The sequence below is a fragment of the Onychomys torridus genome, chromosome 21 (assembly GCF_903995425.1).
Source record: "Onychomys torridus chromosome 21, mOncTor1.1, whole genome shotgun sequence".
NCBI classification, from domain to species: Eukaryota; Metazoa; Chordata; class Mammalia; order Rodentia; family Cricetidae; genus Onychomys; species Onychomys torridus.
In genome coordinates, this window is record NC_050463.1 from 1,673,310 (window position 1) to 1,691,513 (window position 18,204).

Genomic DNA, 18,204 nt, shown 5'->3' on the forward strand with positions numbered 1-18,204 from the left:
TTTTTTCTTTGAGCTGAGGATCGAACTCAGGGCCTTGTGCTTGCTAGGCAAGCGCTCTATCACCGAGCTAAATCCCCAACCCTATTTTATCCTATTTTTTTAAAGTTTTTATTTTATTTATGTCTCTATTTAGGTGAGTGTTCTGTCTGCATGTTGCCTGCAGGCCAGAAGAGGGCACCAGATCCAGATCTCATTGCAGATGGCTGAGAGCCACCTTGAGGTTGCCAGGAATTGAACTCAGGACCCCTGGAAGAGCAGCCGGTGCTCATAACCCCTGGGCCCTCTCTCCAGCCCGTGCTACCACCCTTTGGCACAGCCCCTCATGTGGCGACCCCCAGTCATGAAACTATTTTGTTATTCCTCCCTAACTGTAATTTTGCAGCGATTTTGTTTGGGGTCGCCTCTGCCTCCTGAGGGTTGGGATTAAAGGCGTGGACCACCACGCCTGGCTAATTTTGCTACTGTTAAGTCATAATGTAAATATGGCCTTGGGCGACCCTTGCAAGGGTCATTCGATCCCCGAAGGGGTCGCGGCTACAGGCTGAGAACCACTGGTGCAGAGGGATCTGGAAAGCCTGATGCTCAGCGAGAGAACCAGACACCCAGGCCAAAGTGTAGTATGGGACCCCCGAGAAAACGTCCAGAACCGGGAACGTAGATTTCAGAAGAGTATTCATGGCGGCTGGGGAGTGGAGAGGACAGTTTAAGGGGCGAGGGCTTATTATGGCATAAAAAAAATTAAAAAATTTAAAAAAAAAAACAATGTTCTTGCCGGGCGGTGGTGGCGCACGCCTTTAATCCCAGCACTCGGGAGTCAGAGCCAGGAGGATCTCTGTGAGTTCGAGGCCAGCCTGGGCTACAGAGTGAGATCCAGGACAGCCAGGGCTACACAGAGAAACCCTGTTGAGAAAAACTAAACAAAGATGGGGGGGGGGGGAGGAGAATGTTTTGGAACCAGTGATAACAGAGTGGGAGCAGACCAGAGGCCGTGGCTGGGCCCCCAGCACTTGGTGCTGGCCTGGGACCGCCCGTGCGGGGCTGGGGCATGGCAGAGGTAGACTCCATCAAAATGGTTTAAAAGAGGCGGAGTTCTGGATAGGAGTCTGGTGCTGGTGTTGGCGCTGAGGGCCTCATACGTGCCGAGCTCTCCCCGGACCGTGGGGCGAGCACTGTGACCGGGCACGGGGCAGCAGGGCAAGGGCGGGGCGGGGATGCAGGGGCCGCGCGGACGGGGTCGGGCGTGCGCACTGCGGCAGCATCCGGGACCTCAGGGAGGGCGATCGGGCAGCCAAGGGTTCGCGGACGCTGTGCGGAACGGTGTGCGCGGCGGGGATGAACAGCGTGGGCGCCCCTGCAGGCTGAAGGCGGACCGGGGTGGGGTGCAGACGCCGCTCACAGTACTAGCCTCGGCCACCAGGTGGGGTGGGCGCGGCGACTCCCCGGCACAGCAGGTGCCAAGGCAGCTCCTCGGGGTCCCCGCCTCAGCCCAGCCCCGAGCTCTGCAGACCCCTGGGGCCTGGTGTCTCCCCCAAACAGGGATGTAAACTCTCATCGGCTCCTGGACGCTCCCAGCCTCTTCAATGCCCACCTGCACCTTGTCTTGCACCAACCTCTCCCCTAATGCCAAGAGGGTTTGCGGTGGGTATTCAACTCGTGCAAATGGGACGGCGCGGTGGGGAGGCCCCGGGGCACCTGGGGGCTAGAGCTCGTGGGGTCCGTCCCCACCCCCTGCTGGCTCCGGAAGGGGCGGGTGGCGGACGCCCCCAGGAGCCCTGTCACCGAGCTCCCGTTGCTGGGTAACGGGGTGGCGGGTGCGCAGCTGCGCCAGGCGTGGGTGACTTTTGTTGTGCACAGGCTGCTGCAGGCAGCCCCCTCCCAGGGCCTTAGAGGGCCCTAGGCCAGCCCCCTGAGGATATCGGCAGGCTCCCTCAGTTTCCCCAGGATGTAGCTGAGAACCTCGGGGGCCACACCGATGGGGGCGGGACATGGGAACCAATCAGACAGACACCAGGGCAGGTTTTTTAAAAAAGGGGTTCTTTAATTAAATACAAGGGTGAGCGGCCAGGCGGAATGGAGGAGGGGTGCCCCTCCCCAGAAAGAACAAATCCCTTAGGACCCCTGTTCTGCCTGTGCTCAGACACTACCCCTCAATGGTTAGACCCAAGTTCCAGTGGCCGACCAGAACCTGAAGTTAGGGGAGGGAAGGTCACCAAGAAAGCTCTGCTTGCTTATGGAGTTTCCTCCCAAGGTCCCGGGACCCCAAACCTCTCCGGTGTGCTGGAAGGGCAGGGGACCAGCAGGAGCTGGGATGACAGAAGATACATCCAAAAGACACAAAAGAATGGGCCCCCAACCCCCACCCCACCGACTAAGGCATCTCATTTCTGTGGCCAAAGGGAAGGGGCGGCTGGCCTAGGACCTCCGAGCCCAGCTCCAGGAGGGACGCCTCCCTCCAGGTCGGCTCAGGTGAAGGTGGCGGTACCCAAAGCCTCCCTCATTGGATGACGGGAGGTTCTGCAACAGATGGGGATGCCAGAAACCTCCTATAGCCAATATGGGACAACTCAACTTTCTCTGGGTCCCCAACTTCTTGGGGGAGGGGGGTCATCCCCTAGTTGCCCTTCTAGAAAAGGAACTCCAAGCCACAAGAAGAGGACCCTAAGTTAGACTCTTTTGGGAGAGATCTCCCCAAACTACCCCCAGGTTCAGGTAAGACCTCCCCCAACACTCATACCCCTGAGGATGGCGGCCACACACGGGGACCCCTGAAACAAGGAACTGGAGCCTGAAAAAATAATCTATCCCATCCAAAAAAACCCGAGCCATCCCAGAAGGCCCAGGAGCTGAGCCCCCTGCTTCCAGTCCTGGAGTCCAAGACCACCTCTGCAGACACCCACGAGTGTGGAGGACACGAAGGAAGGGCAGCGCCCTGCATCCCTAGCCTGATGGCACACAGGTCCTATAGAAGATTGTCTGAGACGCAATGCCACAAGGGCCAAACTCAGGACCCTAATCCAGCAGGAGTAGGGAGGCAGGGTCCAGGCATCAGACACCCACTGCCTCTCTCAATTATACACACCCAGATAGGGGGAGCCAGGCTCCCCCATGCCAACAGTCAGAGAGGACAATAAATAATGTTTCCCACCTGCCCAGCACCGTACCCCAAAGTGAGTGGTGATGCTCTGTGAGGCGACCTCCACACACCCTGCCTGCACCCCCTAACCCTAAGTTCTCTGAAAACTGCAGCGTCTCCTATATTCCCAGGGCTGGGAGTGTGGGGTGGCCCTTATTGAGGGCAGAACCTGTAGACACCTGAGATTTGAGTACCCATGTTGGGGGTCAGCCAGGCTGCACCCCCCCATTTCCCTGAACTTCCGCCAATGGCTTTCAGTGGGGTGGGGACAGGTCGGGGCCCACGGGAAGCCCCAGTCACCTATGGCTCTGTGTACCTGTGTCCCAACCTGGAGGAGTGGTAAGGGGGCTGAAGGTTAAGACGTGGGGCTGTGGTCAGGCTCCATGCCCAATGCCACCCAGGAGGAAGGCAGAGGTGGCAGATGGGGGCATGGATGACCTGCTGACTGCCCACTGGGGGTCCCTGCAGAGGGGATGGGACAGTTGATCATGGCTATTTACAGACAAAACCCGAGGCCACCTCCCAGACCCCCTGGTGACCCAAGTCCATTCTCGGCCCCCTGGTGCTTCCTTGACGTGGGCAGGGACTCCAGGACACGGGCTCTCCAGAGGGCAGATGTGTCCCTCGATGGAAATCCCTGCCAGGGCCTAGCAAGCAGATCACCGTCAGGGTGGACAAAGCAGGCTCTACAAGCCAGCAGGAGGTGGGCTAGGGACAGGGCTTGGTGCGGGGCTGCCAGCCAGGCTGCAGGGTAATGAACCACTGGGCGAGGTGCTGCGGGCACCAGGTCGGCGCAGCAGTTCCGGACGGAAGCCGGGGTGGCGTCGGGCATGCTTGGTCAGGTGGTCGCTGCGGGTGAAGCGCTTGGTACACAGGGGACATGGAAACCGCTTCTCGCCTGTGTGCGTCCGGTGGTGGCGGGCCAGCTCATCAGAACGGGCAAATTTCTTGTCGCAGCCAGGCCAGTCACAGGCGAAGGGCCGTTCACCTGGACAAAAGACAAGAGGGGTTTTCTATAAATCCCACGGCTGCCACACACTTTACACACAGATACAGAGCAGGCCCTCCCCCATACCTTGGGCCACCTGTAGATTTGAGTAATCAGTCCTGGCCAGTTCCAGCCTGGGGTCCTGAAGCTGGGGGGTAGCACAATGCTCTTGTGCCCCGCAGAGGTAGGAACGGTCACCCTACCACCCCAAACTTAGCTTAAATTCAACCCCTGGGTGTAGAGGGAGGAGTGCCGGGGGGCGTGGTCTCAGGGGCGGAGCCAATCAGATGCAGCAGCTGCCTTTGGGCTGGGGCAAGACACCACTAGGCAACTTCCTCCAGACCATTCCCACCACCCTGGTGGCTTTGCCAACCCAGTCTAGGATCCCCATCCAAGCTCTGGGTCCCCTGGAGACACCCACAGCACCAGGCTTTGCTGTGTGATTATCAGCATGTTCCTAGGAGGGTTTCCAAGGACCCCAGGTCCAAGGACTCACTCAGGACCCCGGCGCCTTGGACCTGGTCTGGCTGGCCCCAGGCTCCAGGTACCCAAAAGCCTGGGGTTCTGCTGCCCAAGGGTTGGAAGAGTGATGTGTGCAGAGTGTGGACCTGAAGGCCCTGTGCAATTCTGCTTGGGACAGAGTCCGGAGGAGGCGGGAAGCAGAACCACCAGTTCCTGGAAGATCTATCCTCTGCGATGTCACAACGGAACTAACCAGGTCACATGGTGTGGTCCCAGGCTGACCCACTGGGGAACAGGAACTCAGAAGGACTCATGTCCCTCAGAAAATGGCCAAAGCCCTCCAGACAGGATTCATGGAAGCGAGGGAATAAAGTTTAGAGGCGACCAGAAAAGGGAACAGATACCAGGCTAGGCCGGGGTGACCCGGTGTCATCTTGCTATAAGCAGCTCAGGGGATCCCAGGAGAGGATTGAGAAAGGGGAGGGAAGTGGGCGGCCCGGGACTAGGCGGGGCACAGCCAACACCGCCCAGGAAGCAGCCAGAAGAAAACTATCTCCATCCGGCCAAACCACACCCAAGCGCACCCCCCCAACACGGGGGCGCAGAGGCCAGGAAACTGCTTCGAGGTGCCCATGGCATCCAGGCAACTCGAGGCCCCAGGAAGTTGCGACCCTAGGCAGTAAGGGAGAAGGGACCAGTGTTTCCAGACGGCTGCCAGCAGCCTTATCACTTCCAAAGTGTCCCCTAAATGATCCAAAATACCCGGTCCCAGCAAGAATGTCAGTGGGCCCAAGCGCCCCAAAACAGCCCCAGAAAGTACTCCAACCTCAGCCCAGCTCGACCACAGCGCCAGAGGGGGCTCAATCTGAAGGGGGAGGGTGCTCGGTTATAGGGCGAGGTTCCAGCTTCGGAACAGACCCCGGGTGACAGAACCGTGTCCTCCGTCCGTCCAAGGGGGCCGTGGAATCCTGTCGCCATTTTGCGGGCGGAGGGGGGGGGGGGGGGAGAAAAGGGGGCACCCCCACACGCAATCAGCTTGTTTCCCCTTTCGGGGCCTCCCTGTGGCGCTGGTTCCCGCCTCTCGCCCCTTAGTTCCACTTAGCCAGGAGCAGGTTGCAGTGTTGGCGACCGCTGCCAGCCCGCTGGGGACGCAGCTGCTGCACGTAGCTTGGCGGTGGCGAGCCGGAGACGTCGGCGGCACCAACCGGCCTTGCTCACGTGGTCCTAGCTGCCGCCACGGGGGAGACAGAGGCCCGGGCCAGGGTCGCCTTGCTGAGCGGGGAGCCTGCCAGTCCCCGCCCCACGCTAGGGGGTTGGGGAGCGCACGTGCGCACACCGGTGGCGGTACTCGGCGCACACCCACCCCAGCTCCCTGCAACGTCGGGTGCACACTTGCCAAGTGCCTGGCTTGGCTGTGCTACAGTATCACCATCAGCCTGGAGGGCTGGGAGCCGGAGCTGACTTGGGGAGGCTGCAGGCGAGTCCCCTACAGCTCTGGGCCACCTGACTGCAGGGAGGATTAGGCGGGCGGGGACGCGCAGGGAGGGCTCTGTGGGCGTGGCTGTGGACTTGACCCTCTGACTCAGGCGGGGCTGGGGTGAGCTGGGGACACCTCGGGAGCCTTAGTGCCTTGCAGCCTCTAAACATGGAGGCTGTGACATCCTGTAAACTTGCTGCAGGGAGCGGAATGGCCAGCAGAGGGGGACCCGAGGTGCAGTTTCCACCAGGCCAGGCCTCACCCTGCCTGAGTCTGACCTCAGGGAGAGGCCTGCACTGCTGTATTGGGCTTGCGGGACCTCCCTCCTGGCTGGGAGGCGAGGATGAAGGGCTGGCTGCCCGCTGGGCACTACCCCTGGAGTGGGCTCCCTGACTCTGATGGTGGCCCCTCCCCAAGGCCCAGCTGTGAGCCCAGTTCCCAGCTAGGGTCCTAAACGTTCAGAGCTTGAGTCTGGCATGCAGTGGGTACTTAATGCTTGCCCGTGGGAAAGTCTACAGGCCTGGATGAAGGAGCATGATCCAGGACGGGGGAGGCTGGCTTACTGGGCTCATGAATCTGCCACCTCCCAAAAGAGAACTATCATTTGCTCATTCACAGAAAAGAGGGGCAATGTGCTAGTCAGATACCTCTTGACACCAGGCTAACCTGATTATTTGGATCCCCAGGAGAACCAACTCTCTAAGCTGTCCTCCAATCTTCACATACATGTGCACCGTGGCACTCACATGCCCATACACACAAGCACACAGTAAACAAAAAAAATCATTAAACCAGGCGGTGGCAGGGCACGCCTTTAATCCAGCACTCAGGAGACAGAGGCAGGCGGATCTCTGAGCTCAAGACCAGCCTGGGGATACTGGGTTGAAACTGTCTCAAAAGTTCTCCAATTAGCCGGGCGGTGGCGGCGGTGGTGGCGCCCGCCTTTAATCCCAGCACTCAGGAGACAGGTTTCTGTTTCTGTGAGTTCAAGGCCAGCCTGGTCTACAGAGTGAGATCCAGGACAGGCTCTGAAGCTACACAGAGAAACCTTGTCTTGAAAAACAAACAAAGTTCTCCAATTAAAGAGGGGCAGCATGGTCTTGTACCCTCCTCCCTCCCAGAGGGCCCGGCTGTGTGACTACTGCCCACCTCTCAGGAGACTGGGGAAAAATAGGGACAGCACCCTATGGAACTCCCCAGGACAGACACCAACCCACCCCTCCAAAGGGCAGCCAGGCCTCCAGTTGGTATCATTTGCCAACTCCCACCCCATCTGGGTCGCTTTTATCAGACGCCTGGGTGGGGTGTGGTTATCACCCCCAGCAATGCAGCCAGCCCAGCTGCTGTGCCCAGCAAGGGCTGAGCGGAGTGGGGTGGTAGTCCCCAAAGGCCACCTGAACCCCACAGGGCCTGATCGTTCCCCTTTTCTACAGGACCTCAATCACACCAAGGAATCTTGACCCTCTGCCCTGCAGGGGGCCAGGCCTCAGTTTCCCCATCTGTCTCTCCTCCTGGAAAAAGCTTCAGGAAAATTAGAACTACTTTTCAGACTGATCAGAAAGCTGGGAGCGGCCCTGGCCTTCCCTGCACCCCATCCCCTCAGACACTGCCTCACTCTCAACTCTCCCACCCTAATCTCCTTGGTAAAGAGATTTCCGATGAAGCCAGGCCAGCCTCAGCAACACCCCCACCCTTCCCTAGCCCTGAAATCCCGGCCCCAGGGCCAGCCTGCTTGTCCCCTCCAGCTACACTGTTCTGCCCCGCCCAGCCTCACAAGCCTAAGCAAATCTGTCCTTCCCCACCTTCAGACTTCATGTTTAGTGGGGACAGGGAGGGAGGCCACCCACAGCAACCCTGCACAACCCAGGTAGCCACAAATACTAACATTTCTTCAAACATCCATCATTTTCTACATGACTGTGCTCCACGGTGCATGTGGAGGTCAGCGGCAAGGGTCGCTCTCCTTCCGTGATACAGGCCTCTGGGAGGCATCAGGCTTGGCAGTCACCACCCCCAATACCCTGGTCTAGACCCTAACGTTTCTCAGACCTAAGTAAACAGGATTTTCAGATCATATAACTAGAGGTGACCCTGAGGCCCTCCAGGAGATACTGGGCAATGTCTAGGGACATGTCCCAATTAGCGGGAGCCCATGGCCTGGGGGTAAGTGGAGGCCACCCTGCAGCACCCAGGAAACCTTACTGAGAACAACCTGGTTCCAAAGGGGTTAGACCCTGCCTGGATGAAGTCAGGCCTCTCCCAGGTCTGAGTTCCATCTCCAGGGACCAAATCAAGGACCCTTCCCACCCCCCTGCCCAGGGAGAGAGGATGCCAGAGATGGAGGGGGCTTGGCGGGCAGAACTGGCAGCCAGCCTCTCCTGCCGCCCCCGCCCCAAGGCTAGCTCTCTTGCAGTATCCATGGCAACCTCGTCAACATCTCCCACAGCCTCTAAAGTCCTTCCCCACCCCAATCAGGGGCTGGGGCAATTGTGGCCTTCAGGGGTGCCAACCTCTGCCTACTGCCTAGGCCCTTGGATAGGGGGTGTCCTGTAAACCCCTTGGTCTCTACACCCCCAAGTTCAATGGGATGGACATAATGGGGCTGCGAGGTGGCCCTTTACCCTGCTCTATCTCTGCCTAGAACTAATAGCTCCAGTCCCTAGCAGGAATGAGTGAGTGGATGGAGACAGGGCTCCAAGTCCACAGCCTCAGGCAGGGCTCTGCAGGGGACCAGAGCTGAGTCCCACTGACCCTGGGAAGGACCTGTACCACCTTCCCCTGCAGTATACAACAGCCAAATCCTGGTTAAGTCAGAGGTGGCTCTCGCTTGTGATCCTAGCCCTCAGGAGAAAGCTGAAACCGGAGGGTTACCTCGAGTTTCAAAGCCAGTCTGGGCTACAGTCTCAAAACTCCAGGCCTTTAAATTAACTCTGTGATTCCAGGTGTGTCGGCTCACGCCTTTAATCCCAGCCTTCAGGAGGCCGGGACAGGTGGGTCTGTGAATTTGAGGCCAGCCTGGGCTACAAAGTGAGTTCTAGGACAGCCAGGGCTAGAGATAGACAGGAGTCTTATCAAAAAATCATCTAAGTTAACTATATAGCAGTACTCAAGTCTGCGATCCCCAGACACCCCAAAAATAACATTAAGGTGCCCGGATTCAATGTGGCTCTCCTGGTCCCGCAAATGTGGTTATTATAAGGGGAGACATGGGACCCAGTCTCTCATGGCGGTAGTAGTGGACTGTGGTACAGATTTAGTAAAGAAGGGCATCACACCCTCCCCCACCACAAAGGGCGGCTATCTGCAATCATCCCCAGACCCTGGACTTCACTTGGGCCTCAGTTACTCTGGCACACCAAGTCACCCCCCCCCCCCCCCCTCCCTCCCTCCCAGGTCAGGGGTGGCTTGCAGCCTTTGACAGACAGGCAATCTGTCTCTTGATGTCCTGGGGGTTAGGGAAATGTGCTGGATTCCTCTTTCATAGACCCCCAAAAGTCAAGTTCTGGGAGCTAGGAAGAGTGGAGGAGGGCTGGAAGGTGTGGGCGATGCAGCCCTGCCTCAGCAGGCTCCCACTACTGGCAAACTCACCTGGTGTGAGCCACGACACCCTGGACTCTAGTTTGTGGCAAAGAGATCTTTCTCAAATGTCACAAACACAACAACAAAACTACCTTGCTATCTCTGTGCCCCCCTCAAATGTTCTCTAGAGATAAATGTGTAGCAACAGGGAACGCAGAGCTGCCCGCCCCAAGCTCAGTCCATCTGGGCACCAACACGGGGCGGCCCCTAGACCCCAGGGGCGAAGGACAGCCGCGGCTGGGGGACAAAGTGAGAGGAGGCACCATCCATGCCCACCCTCTGGCTTAGCAGACTCCAAAGATGGCGCCTCCACCCCCTACCTGCCCTGAATATGCCTGGGGCCACCCACACAGCTATGGAGGCTGTCCTAAACTCTCCCAGTGCGACCACGGTGGGAGCCCTTGGGCCAAGCCAGGGTGCCCCGTTGCCCCCAGCGGGCAGCCTGTATCTTCTTTATAGACAGGAGAAGGCAGACCCAAAGCAGCACGGTAAGGGACCACAGAGGCAGGTCGCCCTATCCCAGGAAGCTGCAAAGCCAGCCGCAGATCACACCACCGCTAAAGGGGTGGATTTTTAAACCTCAGTGCACATTCCCGGCTAAAACGGATAAACCCCTGGAGCGACCCGGACAGGAAGCAGTCAGTACCTGGCAAAAGGTTTCCGCTAGCCTAAATCACGAGGGACTGGACTTCCCAGAAACCCTGGTGTGGCTAAGTCTCGCTGCCCACCTTGGACTTTGCGCACATCCATCTCAGGTGTGTGAGTGCGCAAACACGGGGTAGGGTGGGGGTTGCGGTGGGGATTTCAATCCCACTGGATTGAAGACTCAAGCCCCTAACTCCAGGTCCAGGCCGCGGCCTCCCTCCGCCCCGTTCAAGTCCACAGAATGGAAAGAAAAATATGCGGGACTGCCACCCACTCACCACCACCACCACCCCCTGGCCCCGCGCCAGAGACGTCGCCGCCCTCCGGAGGGAATCCGCAAGGCTACTCAGGAGGCGGTGACCCGGATCCTCCCACCCTCTTCGCAGATAAGGAAACTGAGGCTGGGGGGAGGGCCGAGGAAGAACTACGGAACCGGATGTTCTGACCACCGAGCGCAAGAGACCATGAGCGCGGAGACACAGGACGAGGACCCAGCGGGACTGAAGGGGTGAGGGGCTGGGGGGCCAGGATCGCGCGTGGCGGGCCCGCCGCGCCGGAGTGGACCCCGAACAGCCCACAGTCTCGGGAGCTCTGGCCACCAGGGCCGCCCTCCGCGCGCCGCCCGACCGCGTGGCCGCCACGCCCCCCCCCCCCGCGCGCCCCACCCACCACGTCCCCGCCTTCCCGGCCGGCGGGGCGGCTGAGGCCCGGGCGCGCCCCCCTCCCCGCCCCCCACGCGCCACGCAGTTTCGGGGTTCCCGAAGGGTGGGGGAGGGGGCTCCCGAGACCTCTCCCACGCGCCCCCTGAGCCCCACGGGGGCTGGGAACGAGGGGCTCACCTGTGTGCGTCCGCAGGTGTGACTTGAGGTGCGAAGACTTGTAATAGGCTTTGGCGCAGCCCGGGAAGGGACAGCGGTGGCTCTTGGCGGCGCCGGGGGCGCGGCCCGAGGACGGCGACGAAGCGGCCGAGGAGGAGGAGACCGGAGAGGTGCCCCCCGCGGTGCTGGCTGCGGTGGCGACTCCGGGCCCGCCTCGCAGATCCGCCAAGATGCTGGCGGCCAGCAGGTGGGGCGCGGCGGTGGCGCCTCCCGGCCCCGGAGCGGTGGCTGGCGGTGGCGGTGCCCCAGGGGTCCCCGGCGGCGTGGCCTCGCGGCGCGTGGCGCGCACATCCAGGCCGGCAGTGGGGCCCGCGCCCTCGGGGCCGGGTCGCCCGCGATGCACCACGGCTCCGGAGGAGATGGCCATGAGGACGTCGGCGGCGAAGTAATCCACGCACGCCACGGCCGCCGACATGCCGGGCAAGGACGCGCGGGCGCGGGATCGGCGGCGGGAGAGAAGCGGAGGCGGCGGGAGAGAAGCGGAGGCGGCGGGAGCTGCGCCCGTCCGGCCGGCGGCGGCTGCTGGAGTGCGGGAGGCGGAGGAGGAGAGGGAGCAGGGGAGGGAGGAGGAGGAGGCCCCGGCGCGCCGCCGCCGCCCGCGCTCGGCCCCGCCCCGCCCCGCCTGACGCGCCCTGACGCACCGGAGTCCGCGGGGGCGGCCGCGGCCCGCCCCTCCCGGAGGACGCCCCCTCGGGGCTCAGTGGCCACGCCCTCCCTCCCACCGCGGTCACGCCCCCTCCTGCCGGGCCCTCCGCCGTCCGGAGAGTCGCGCGCCACCGCGGGTGGGCGGAGCTCACTCGGCCCGCTGCCTGTCCTCCCCCACTTCCACACCCTCGTGCACCAGCAGAGCACCCGGCGTCACCCAGCACCCTGGATCAGGCCCTCTCCATGCAGGAACAAGACAAACCGAGGGAAACCTTGCCCTCGGCCTGCACCGCACTACCCCCACCGGTGCCCTTCCCGGATCGCCACCTCCCCACGCGCTGGGAGTCACGCCCACTCGGCGACACGCCCACACGCCCCACCCCAGCCTCGGATGCCCCGCCTCCTAGCCCAGTGCGCGCCACGCCTCCTTCGGGTGCGCGCTCCATCTCCTCCCCGGCGCGCCCACCACGCCGTGCGGGGCGCGCAGACGCCGGGAGCCCTCCCCTCTCCGACTTGTCCCTCCCCCCACACAAGCCCTGGGGCGCGCCCCTGTCCGCGGTGGGGAGGGGAGGGCTGGGATCCGCACGTGGCCCGGGTGGGGGTGCGGAAACGCGCGTCCCCGCCCCCGGGCCACGTGCGCGACCCTTCCCCCCTCCCCCTCGCCCTGACGCCAGGCAGTAACTCGGCCGTCAGTCCTGACTCCCCACCTCTGGGGTCCCCAAAGCCATGTTTGTCTTGGGGACGAAATATTCCGCCGATGAGACTTGGGAACGTAGGGTGCCCTCCACTCCGCGTAGCAGAGTCAGTCTGTAGAGTTCGCTTTGCGCCCCGGGTTCGGGAATCGCTAAGCCTGTGGATGATCGGAATGGCAGAAATGAGCGGGGCTGCACTGAAAAGGCCTGGCTCGGTCACCCACTAGGGACACCGGGGTTCTGGACGTCCCTTTCCTTCTTCGGCTGGGGGCCCTTGAGACTGGAACAGGAAAACGGGGCGATTGTAAACTCCCAGGTATGATTCGGCCAAGTTGTGAAATGATAGCCCCTTGAAAGTCCCAGGCCCCAGGCGCCCGGTGCGCGGAAGTCGGTGACCAGGCTCCCGCCCCTTCCTAAATCCCGCCGGGTTGCGGAGGCCGTGCAGTGGCCCGCGCGGCCTCCAGGGGGCGAAGCACGCCAGCCGACGGCGATCTGTCAGCCAAAGCTCTTCCTGGTTGTTCCCAGCAGAGGCTAGCCGGTGGCAGTGGTCCCTGCCCCGGGTGTCATCTCTACCTTCCCCACATGCACCTCCAGCTGCCTTGCTGAGGTCGTGCCTCGTGTTTCCCCAGGCCCCACTGTACTTGGTGGTGACACCCTATGTCCCTCAAGGGCACAAGCTAGATACTCGGGGGTCCCAGCAACACTCCAACTGGACAGAAGTGGGCCAGCAGGACACACCCGTCCTTTTTTCCCAGGCTTATGCTCCAAAAGCCAGAACCATGTGGGCCTCGGCCCAGCTTCTGTGTCTTCGAAGGTGAGGGCGGCATTCTTCCTGCAGGGATCTGTTGCCCGCAGTCTGCATCCGTGCGCCCACACTCTTCATCCCTACACACACACCGGAAGAGAGGAGCCATGGACAGCAGTTGTTGAGAACAGCAGCCAGGATGGCTCATGAGGTCACCCCTAACAGCTCTGTAGTGATAAGAGTTGTCCGGACACTTAGCATGCCCCGACCATATCCTTAGACCTCAGTTGTGTCCTGGGGGCTTAAGCCTGTGAGAGGGAACCATCTGTGAGAAATACCTGCCATCCCACGGAGCAGCCCCCAGGTGGGTACTCACATCCTAACCCCGGCCACCTGCAAGCCATGTGCCGAACCATGGAAGCTGCTGCTGACCCCTGAAGGACCTAAGGAACGGTGTACAGTGCACATGGCTTTGACGACACTGAGGATTCTAGGAAACTACCCAGCTTGCTCCCACAAGGCCTGGCTGGTGAGAGTCACCTTTCTCCTTCTGGGATGGTATCCCTGGGGCTCAGGCACAGGCCCTTGGTAGTGCCATGGGTGAGTTTTATTTCCAGACAGGATCTAGGTGGATGACAGGTCTGAGCTGCCATGACTATCCAACTTTTAGCTCTATGTATTTCAGGTCTTTTTTGAGATGGTGTTTCTCTCTGTGTAGCCCTGGCTATCCTAGAACTCACTGTGTAGACCAGGCTGCCCTCAAACTCACAGAGACCCGCCTGCGTGTCTTCCAAGTTCTGGGATTAAGTGTGACCACCACAGCAGGCCCCTGTGGAGAGCTCCGAGCTCCGTTCTGAGGGACAGGACCGGAATCCCAGAGGCCCGTCATCTCCCTGACAGTCACAGTGTGACTTTTGTCTGTTCTGAGCCGTGCCCTGGGGAGAGCCACACAGACTTGGGTCAGGTAGGACAGAAGTACAGACCCACGTCATTGTTGCTCCCAAGCCATGTGGCGAAGGAAGGTTGACAGCATATGCTCCAGAGTCAGACAGGCACTCGGACTGCTTCTTGGCGACAGTGACCCTAAGATTGGCTTGAACCATGGCAACATCCAACACGAGCTGAAGGCTGGACAAGGCTTCACGGGACCATGTTTTTGTTGTGGTTATTTGTTTTTAATTATCTGGGCATGTGGCACACAACTTTGGTCCTAGCGCTCCCAAGGTGGAGGCAGGAGGATCAGATTATTCTTGGTGATACAGTAATTCCAGGCCAGCCTAGGCTGTGTAAAATCCTGTTTAAAACACTGGCACTGAGTCCAGGCAGTGGTGGCACACACCTTTAATCCCAGCACTCAGAAACCAGAGGCAGGTGGGTCCCTGGGAATTCTAGGACAGTCAGGGCTACACAGGGGAACCCTGTCTCCAAAAAACAATAAAATAAAATCCCAGCACCAAGAAACAAAAAACCAAAACAAACAATAGTCTGTCTGCATCACAGTGTGCAGGTCAACCATGGACATCAGTATACACTGTGGGCCCCTCAGCCAGAGGTAGGCAGCGTGTCCAACATGTCCTTGTCCTCACTGTCTATCCTGGTGAGGGAAATAACTGTATGAGAGGTCTATCCCAGGTCCAAGGCACAGTGGGTTCAGGGGAAGTATGAACCCCAAGGCACTGGCCTTGCTTACCCTCACATGGGTCCAGCTGTTGTACATACACACTGAGGCCTCAAGGTGCAGAGGTAGGAAGGTCGTGCCCCTGTTCGATGGGCACATCTGAGGCAGCCTTGGGTGCCTTGGCTGGAGGTAAGTTGGCATGCCTGGGAACGCTGGACTGGGAAATGGCTACAAGTAGGGTGTGAAACAGTGTGCCTGCGAAATTCACAAAATGGAGAGCTGAAGTTGGCCCTGCTCCCAGGTGGGAGGGCAGCCTGGCCACAAGCCATCTCAAAGGTGAGGGGGCAGCTTCCAGGAGCTGATAACGGCCTCTGGGAAAGGGGTGTGTGTATGAAGAGGAGCCTAGGGCGACAGAGGGAATCGCAGACAGCCTAGGAGCTGGAGTCACAGTCCATTCTGAGGCCCCCAGGGCTCCCTCTGGCTGCTGCGCTCTGCATCCTGTGGGAAATGGGCAGGCAGAGGAAACACACCGGTGCTCCCACACCAGAGGCCTGTGGCAGCGGCTGACAGAGGCACAGGGTTCACACCAAACCAAGGAGAATAGGGCACCAGTGACTGAGCTGCCATGTGGGAGCCACAAACACGCATTCCATATCAGAGCATCCAGCAGGAACAGCCAAAGGGAGGTTAGATGACTTCATCCTGTATTTAAGGTAACAGTTTCGTCATAATTTTATCTGTGAAAACCAGTGATTTGCATTCACATCTTGTTTGCTTTTGCTGCCCCACAGTGGGGGATTCTGGGCGGGGCTCCGCCCTGACCACGCCCCCAGCCCCTCACTGGGGATTCTGGGCGGGGCTCCGCCCTGACCACGCCCCCAGCCCGCTGCACTCAGTAGGATGAAAGGTGCTCATTTGATGGCCAAGAGGAAAAAGGATGCCCAGGGATGGAGGGGAGATGGAAGCGGGGGAGTCTGGAGCAGTTGAGGGGTTCCTACAACCGGAATGACGGTGTAGAAGAGCCCTTCGTCTTTGCAGTGAATGCAGTGAGATGGGGAAGAACCTCCTATAAGCTGTGTCGGAGGCTGGGGCAGGTGTATAACTATGAGGCCAACCTGGCCTACGTAGCAAATTCCAGTCTAGCTAGGACTACACAGGAAGATCTTGTCAAAACCGGTGCACAGTGGTTAAGGGATCTTGCTGTTCTTCCCAAAGGATCCGAGTTCGGTTCCCAGGACCCAGGTGGCTTCGCAGGACCCGACTCTTCCAGCTTCAGACCCCTGTTCACACATGGCATTCGCTCACACACACACACACACACACACACACACACACACACGTAAAGTAAGAAATCTTTTTTTTAAGTTTAACCTGTGTAAAACAGGAAACTATCCCAATTGTAGAATAAAATATTAAGTATTTTATGCACTTGGAAGTTCAGATAATTTTTCTTTTTGGTTTTTCAAGACAGGGTTTCTGTAGCTTTGGAGGCTGTCCTGGAGCTCACTCTGTAGCCCAGGCTGGCCTCAAACTCACAGAGATCCACCTGCCTCTGCCTCCCAGTGCTGGGATTACAGGCGTGCACCACCACCACCCCGCCAGATTTTTCTTTATATGTCTGATTTGCAAGATAAAGCAGGGTGGTGGCACAAGACTTTAATCCCAGCACTCGGGAGGCAGAGGCAGAGACAGAGGCAGGAGGATCTTTGTGAGTTCGAAGCCAGCCTGGTCTACGGAACGAGATCCAGGACAGGCCACAGTCACAGAGAGAAACCCTGTCTCAATAAAAACAAAAAACAAAAGCAAGATAAATTACCAGCCAGTTTGGTGGCACACATCTGTTATCCCAGCACTTGGGAAATGGAGGATCAGGAATTTCTGGCCAGCCTGGGAAACACAGTGGAGTTTGAGACTTTCAAAATGAGTGGAGACTCCCTCAAAATGCCAAAATAAATTTTAAAAGATACAGATTTAAGACTACCACAAAGTCATTTGGGCATGGTGGCACACACCTTTAATCTCTGAGACGCTCTTCATGCCTCCCTGGGCACCTGCATTCTGGTGGTCCACAGACCTGCCTCCAGGCCATGCACCCACACACTTAAATTATCCTTATTATTTGTATGTATCTGTGTGCACGTGTGCGCAGGAGCTCAGGGCCCAGAGGCATTGGATGCCCTGGAGCTGAGTGACAGGAACTGAACCGGTGCACTGCCGAGCAAGTGCTCTTAACCACTGAGCCGTCTTGCCAGCCCCCCAATTTCCCTGATGTATGAAATGCTTTAGCAAACAAAACTGGGTAGAAAGAGGCCATGAAATACAGACTATTTAAATACACATCTTTATATTAAACGTACATTCAACCAGCTTTTAAATGACTAATAGTGACAGAGATAGCTGTTACAAAACAGCGGACGGACGGAAGCATTAGAAAGCTGGCTGGAGAGATCAGCCAGATGGCTCAGTGAGAAGACACTTGCCCCCATGCCTGATTACCTGAATTCAGTCCTAAAACTCCACCTAGTGAGAGAACCGATGCCAGGCAGCTGACCTCTGCCCTCCCACATGCTGTGACAAGTCTGCCTCACCCCATACAAATGTGGGGTTGTTATTCGAGACAGGCTTTCTCTATGCAGCCCTGGCTGTCCTGGATCTCCCTCTGTAGCCCAGGCTGGCCTCACACAGAGATCCCCCTGCCTCTGCCTCCCGAGTGCTGGGATTAATGGCGTGCGCCACTGCCCGGCCTGGCTGGATTGTGTGTTGAAGTTGGCTGTGGCTCATCAGGTCTGCCATCCCAGCAGTGGGGAGACCAAGGCCTCAAGTGAAGGGCCAGCCTAGGCTACACAGCCAGTTCCAGTCTGCCAGGCTCAACACAAAAGACCCTGCCTCAAAAAATAAATAAATAAATAAATAAAATTTTTAAGTTGGGAGGGAGGTCAGTGGCGGTGGCGCACACCTTTAATCCCAGCACTCGGGAGGCAGAGGCAGGCGGATCTCTGTGAGTTAGAGGCCAGCCTGGGCTACAGAGTGAGATCCAGGAAAGGCGCAAAGCTATAGAGAAACCCTGTCTCCAAAAACCAACAAAGGGGGGGGCTGTGATGAGGGGGTGGAGTTTCTTCTGGCATGCCCTATGCCCCAAGTACCACAGAAACCAAATGTGGCAGGCCTCAGGGTCAGTTCAGGATCACAGCATGCTACAGAACAAGGCCCTGACTCAGAAAGTTAAAAGGGGGTTGGGTCCACAGCTCAGCAGGCAGAGTGCTCTCCCCCCACACAGGGAGCACCCCATTCCATCCCCAGCACCCAGGAGACTTTGTGGCCAGCAATAGTTGGGCTTGAGGA

The 18,204-nt window shown here is 59.0% G+C and overlaps 1 protein-coding gene across 1 annotated transcript; it reads right to left on the reverse strand.

Moving 5' to 3' along the window:
- Positions 1-2,022: 2,022 nt before the first annotated feature.
- Klf16 (Kruppel like factor 16) lies at positions 2,023-11,737 on the reverse strand. Its single transcript, XM_036171290.1, has 2 exons — positions 11,124-11,737; positions 2,023-4,121 (listed from the first exon to the last, which is right to left on the reverse strand). The coding sequence occupies exons 1-2, from the start codon at positions 11,575-11,577 to the stop codon at positions 3,820-3,822; spliced, it is 756 nt and encodes a 251-aa protein (XP_036027183.1). The 5' UTR covers positions 11,578-11,737; the 3' UTR covers positions 2,023-3,819.
- Between the last annotated feature and the right edge of the window lie 6,467 nt (positions 11,738-18,204).

Excerpts from the sequence above, each read along its gene's own strand:
- Klf16 (XM_036171290.1), bottom strand. The coding sequence starts at position 11,577 with ATGTCGGCGGCCGTGGCGTGCGTGGATTACTTCGCCGCCGACGTCCTC. Across the intron at positions 4,122-11,123 it reads ACACCTGCGGACGCACACAG|GTGAACGGCCCTTCGCCTGT; the intron begins GTGAGCCCCTCG and ends TCTTTTGTCCAG.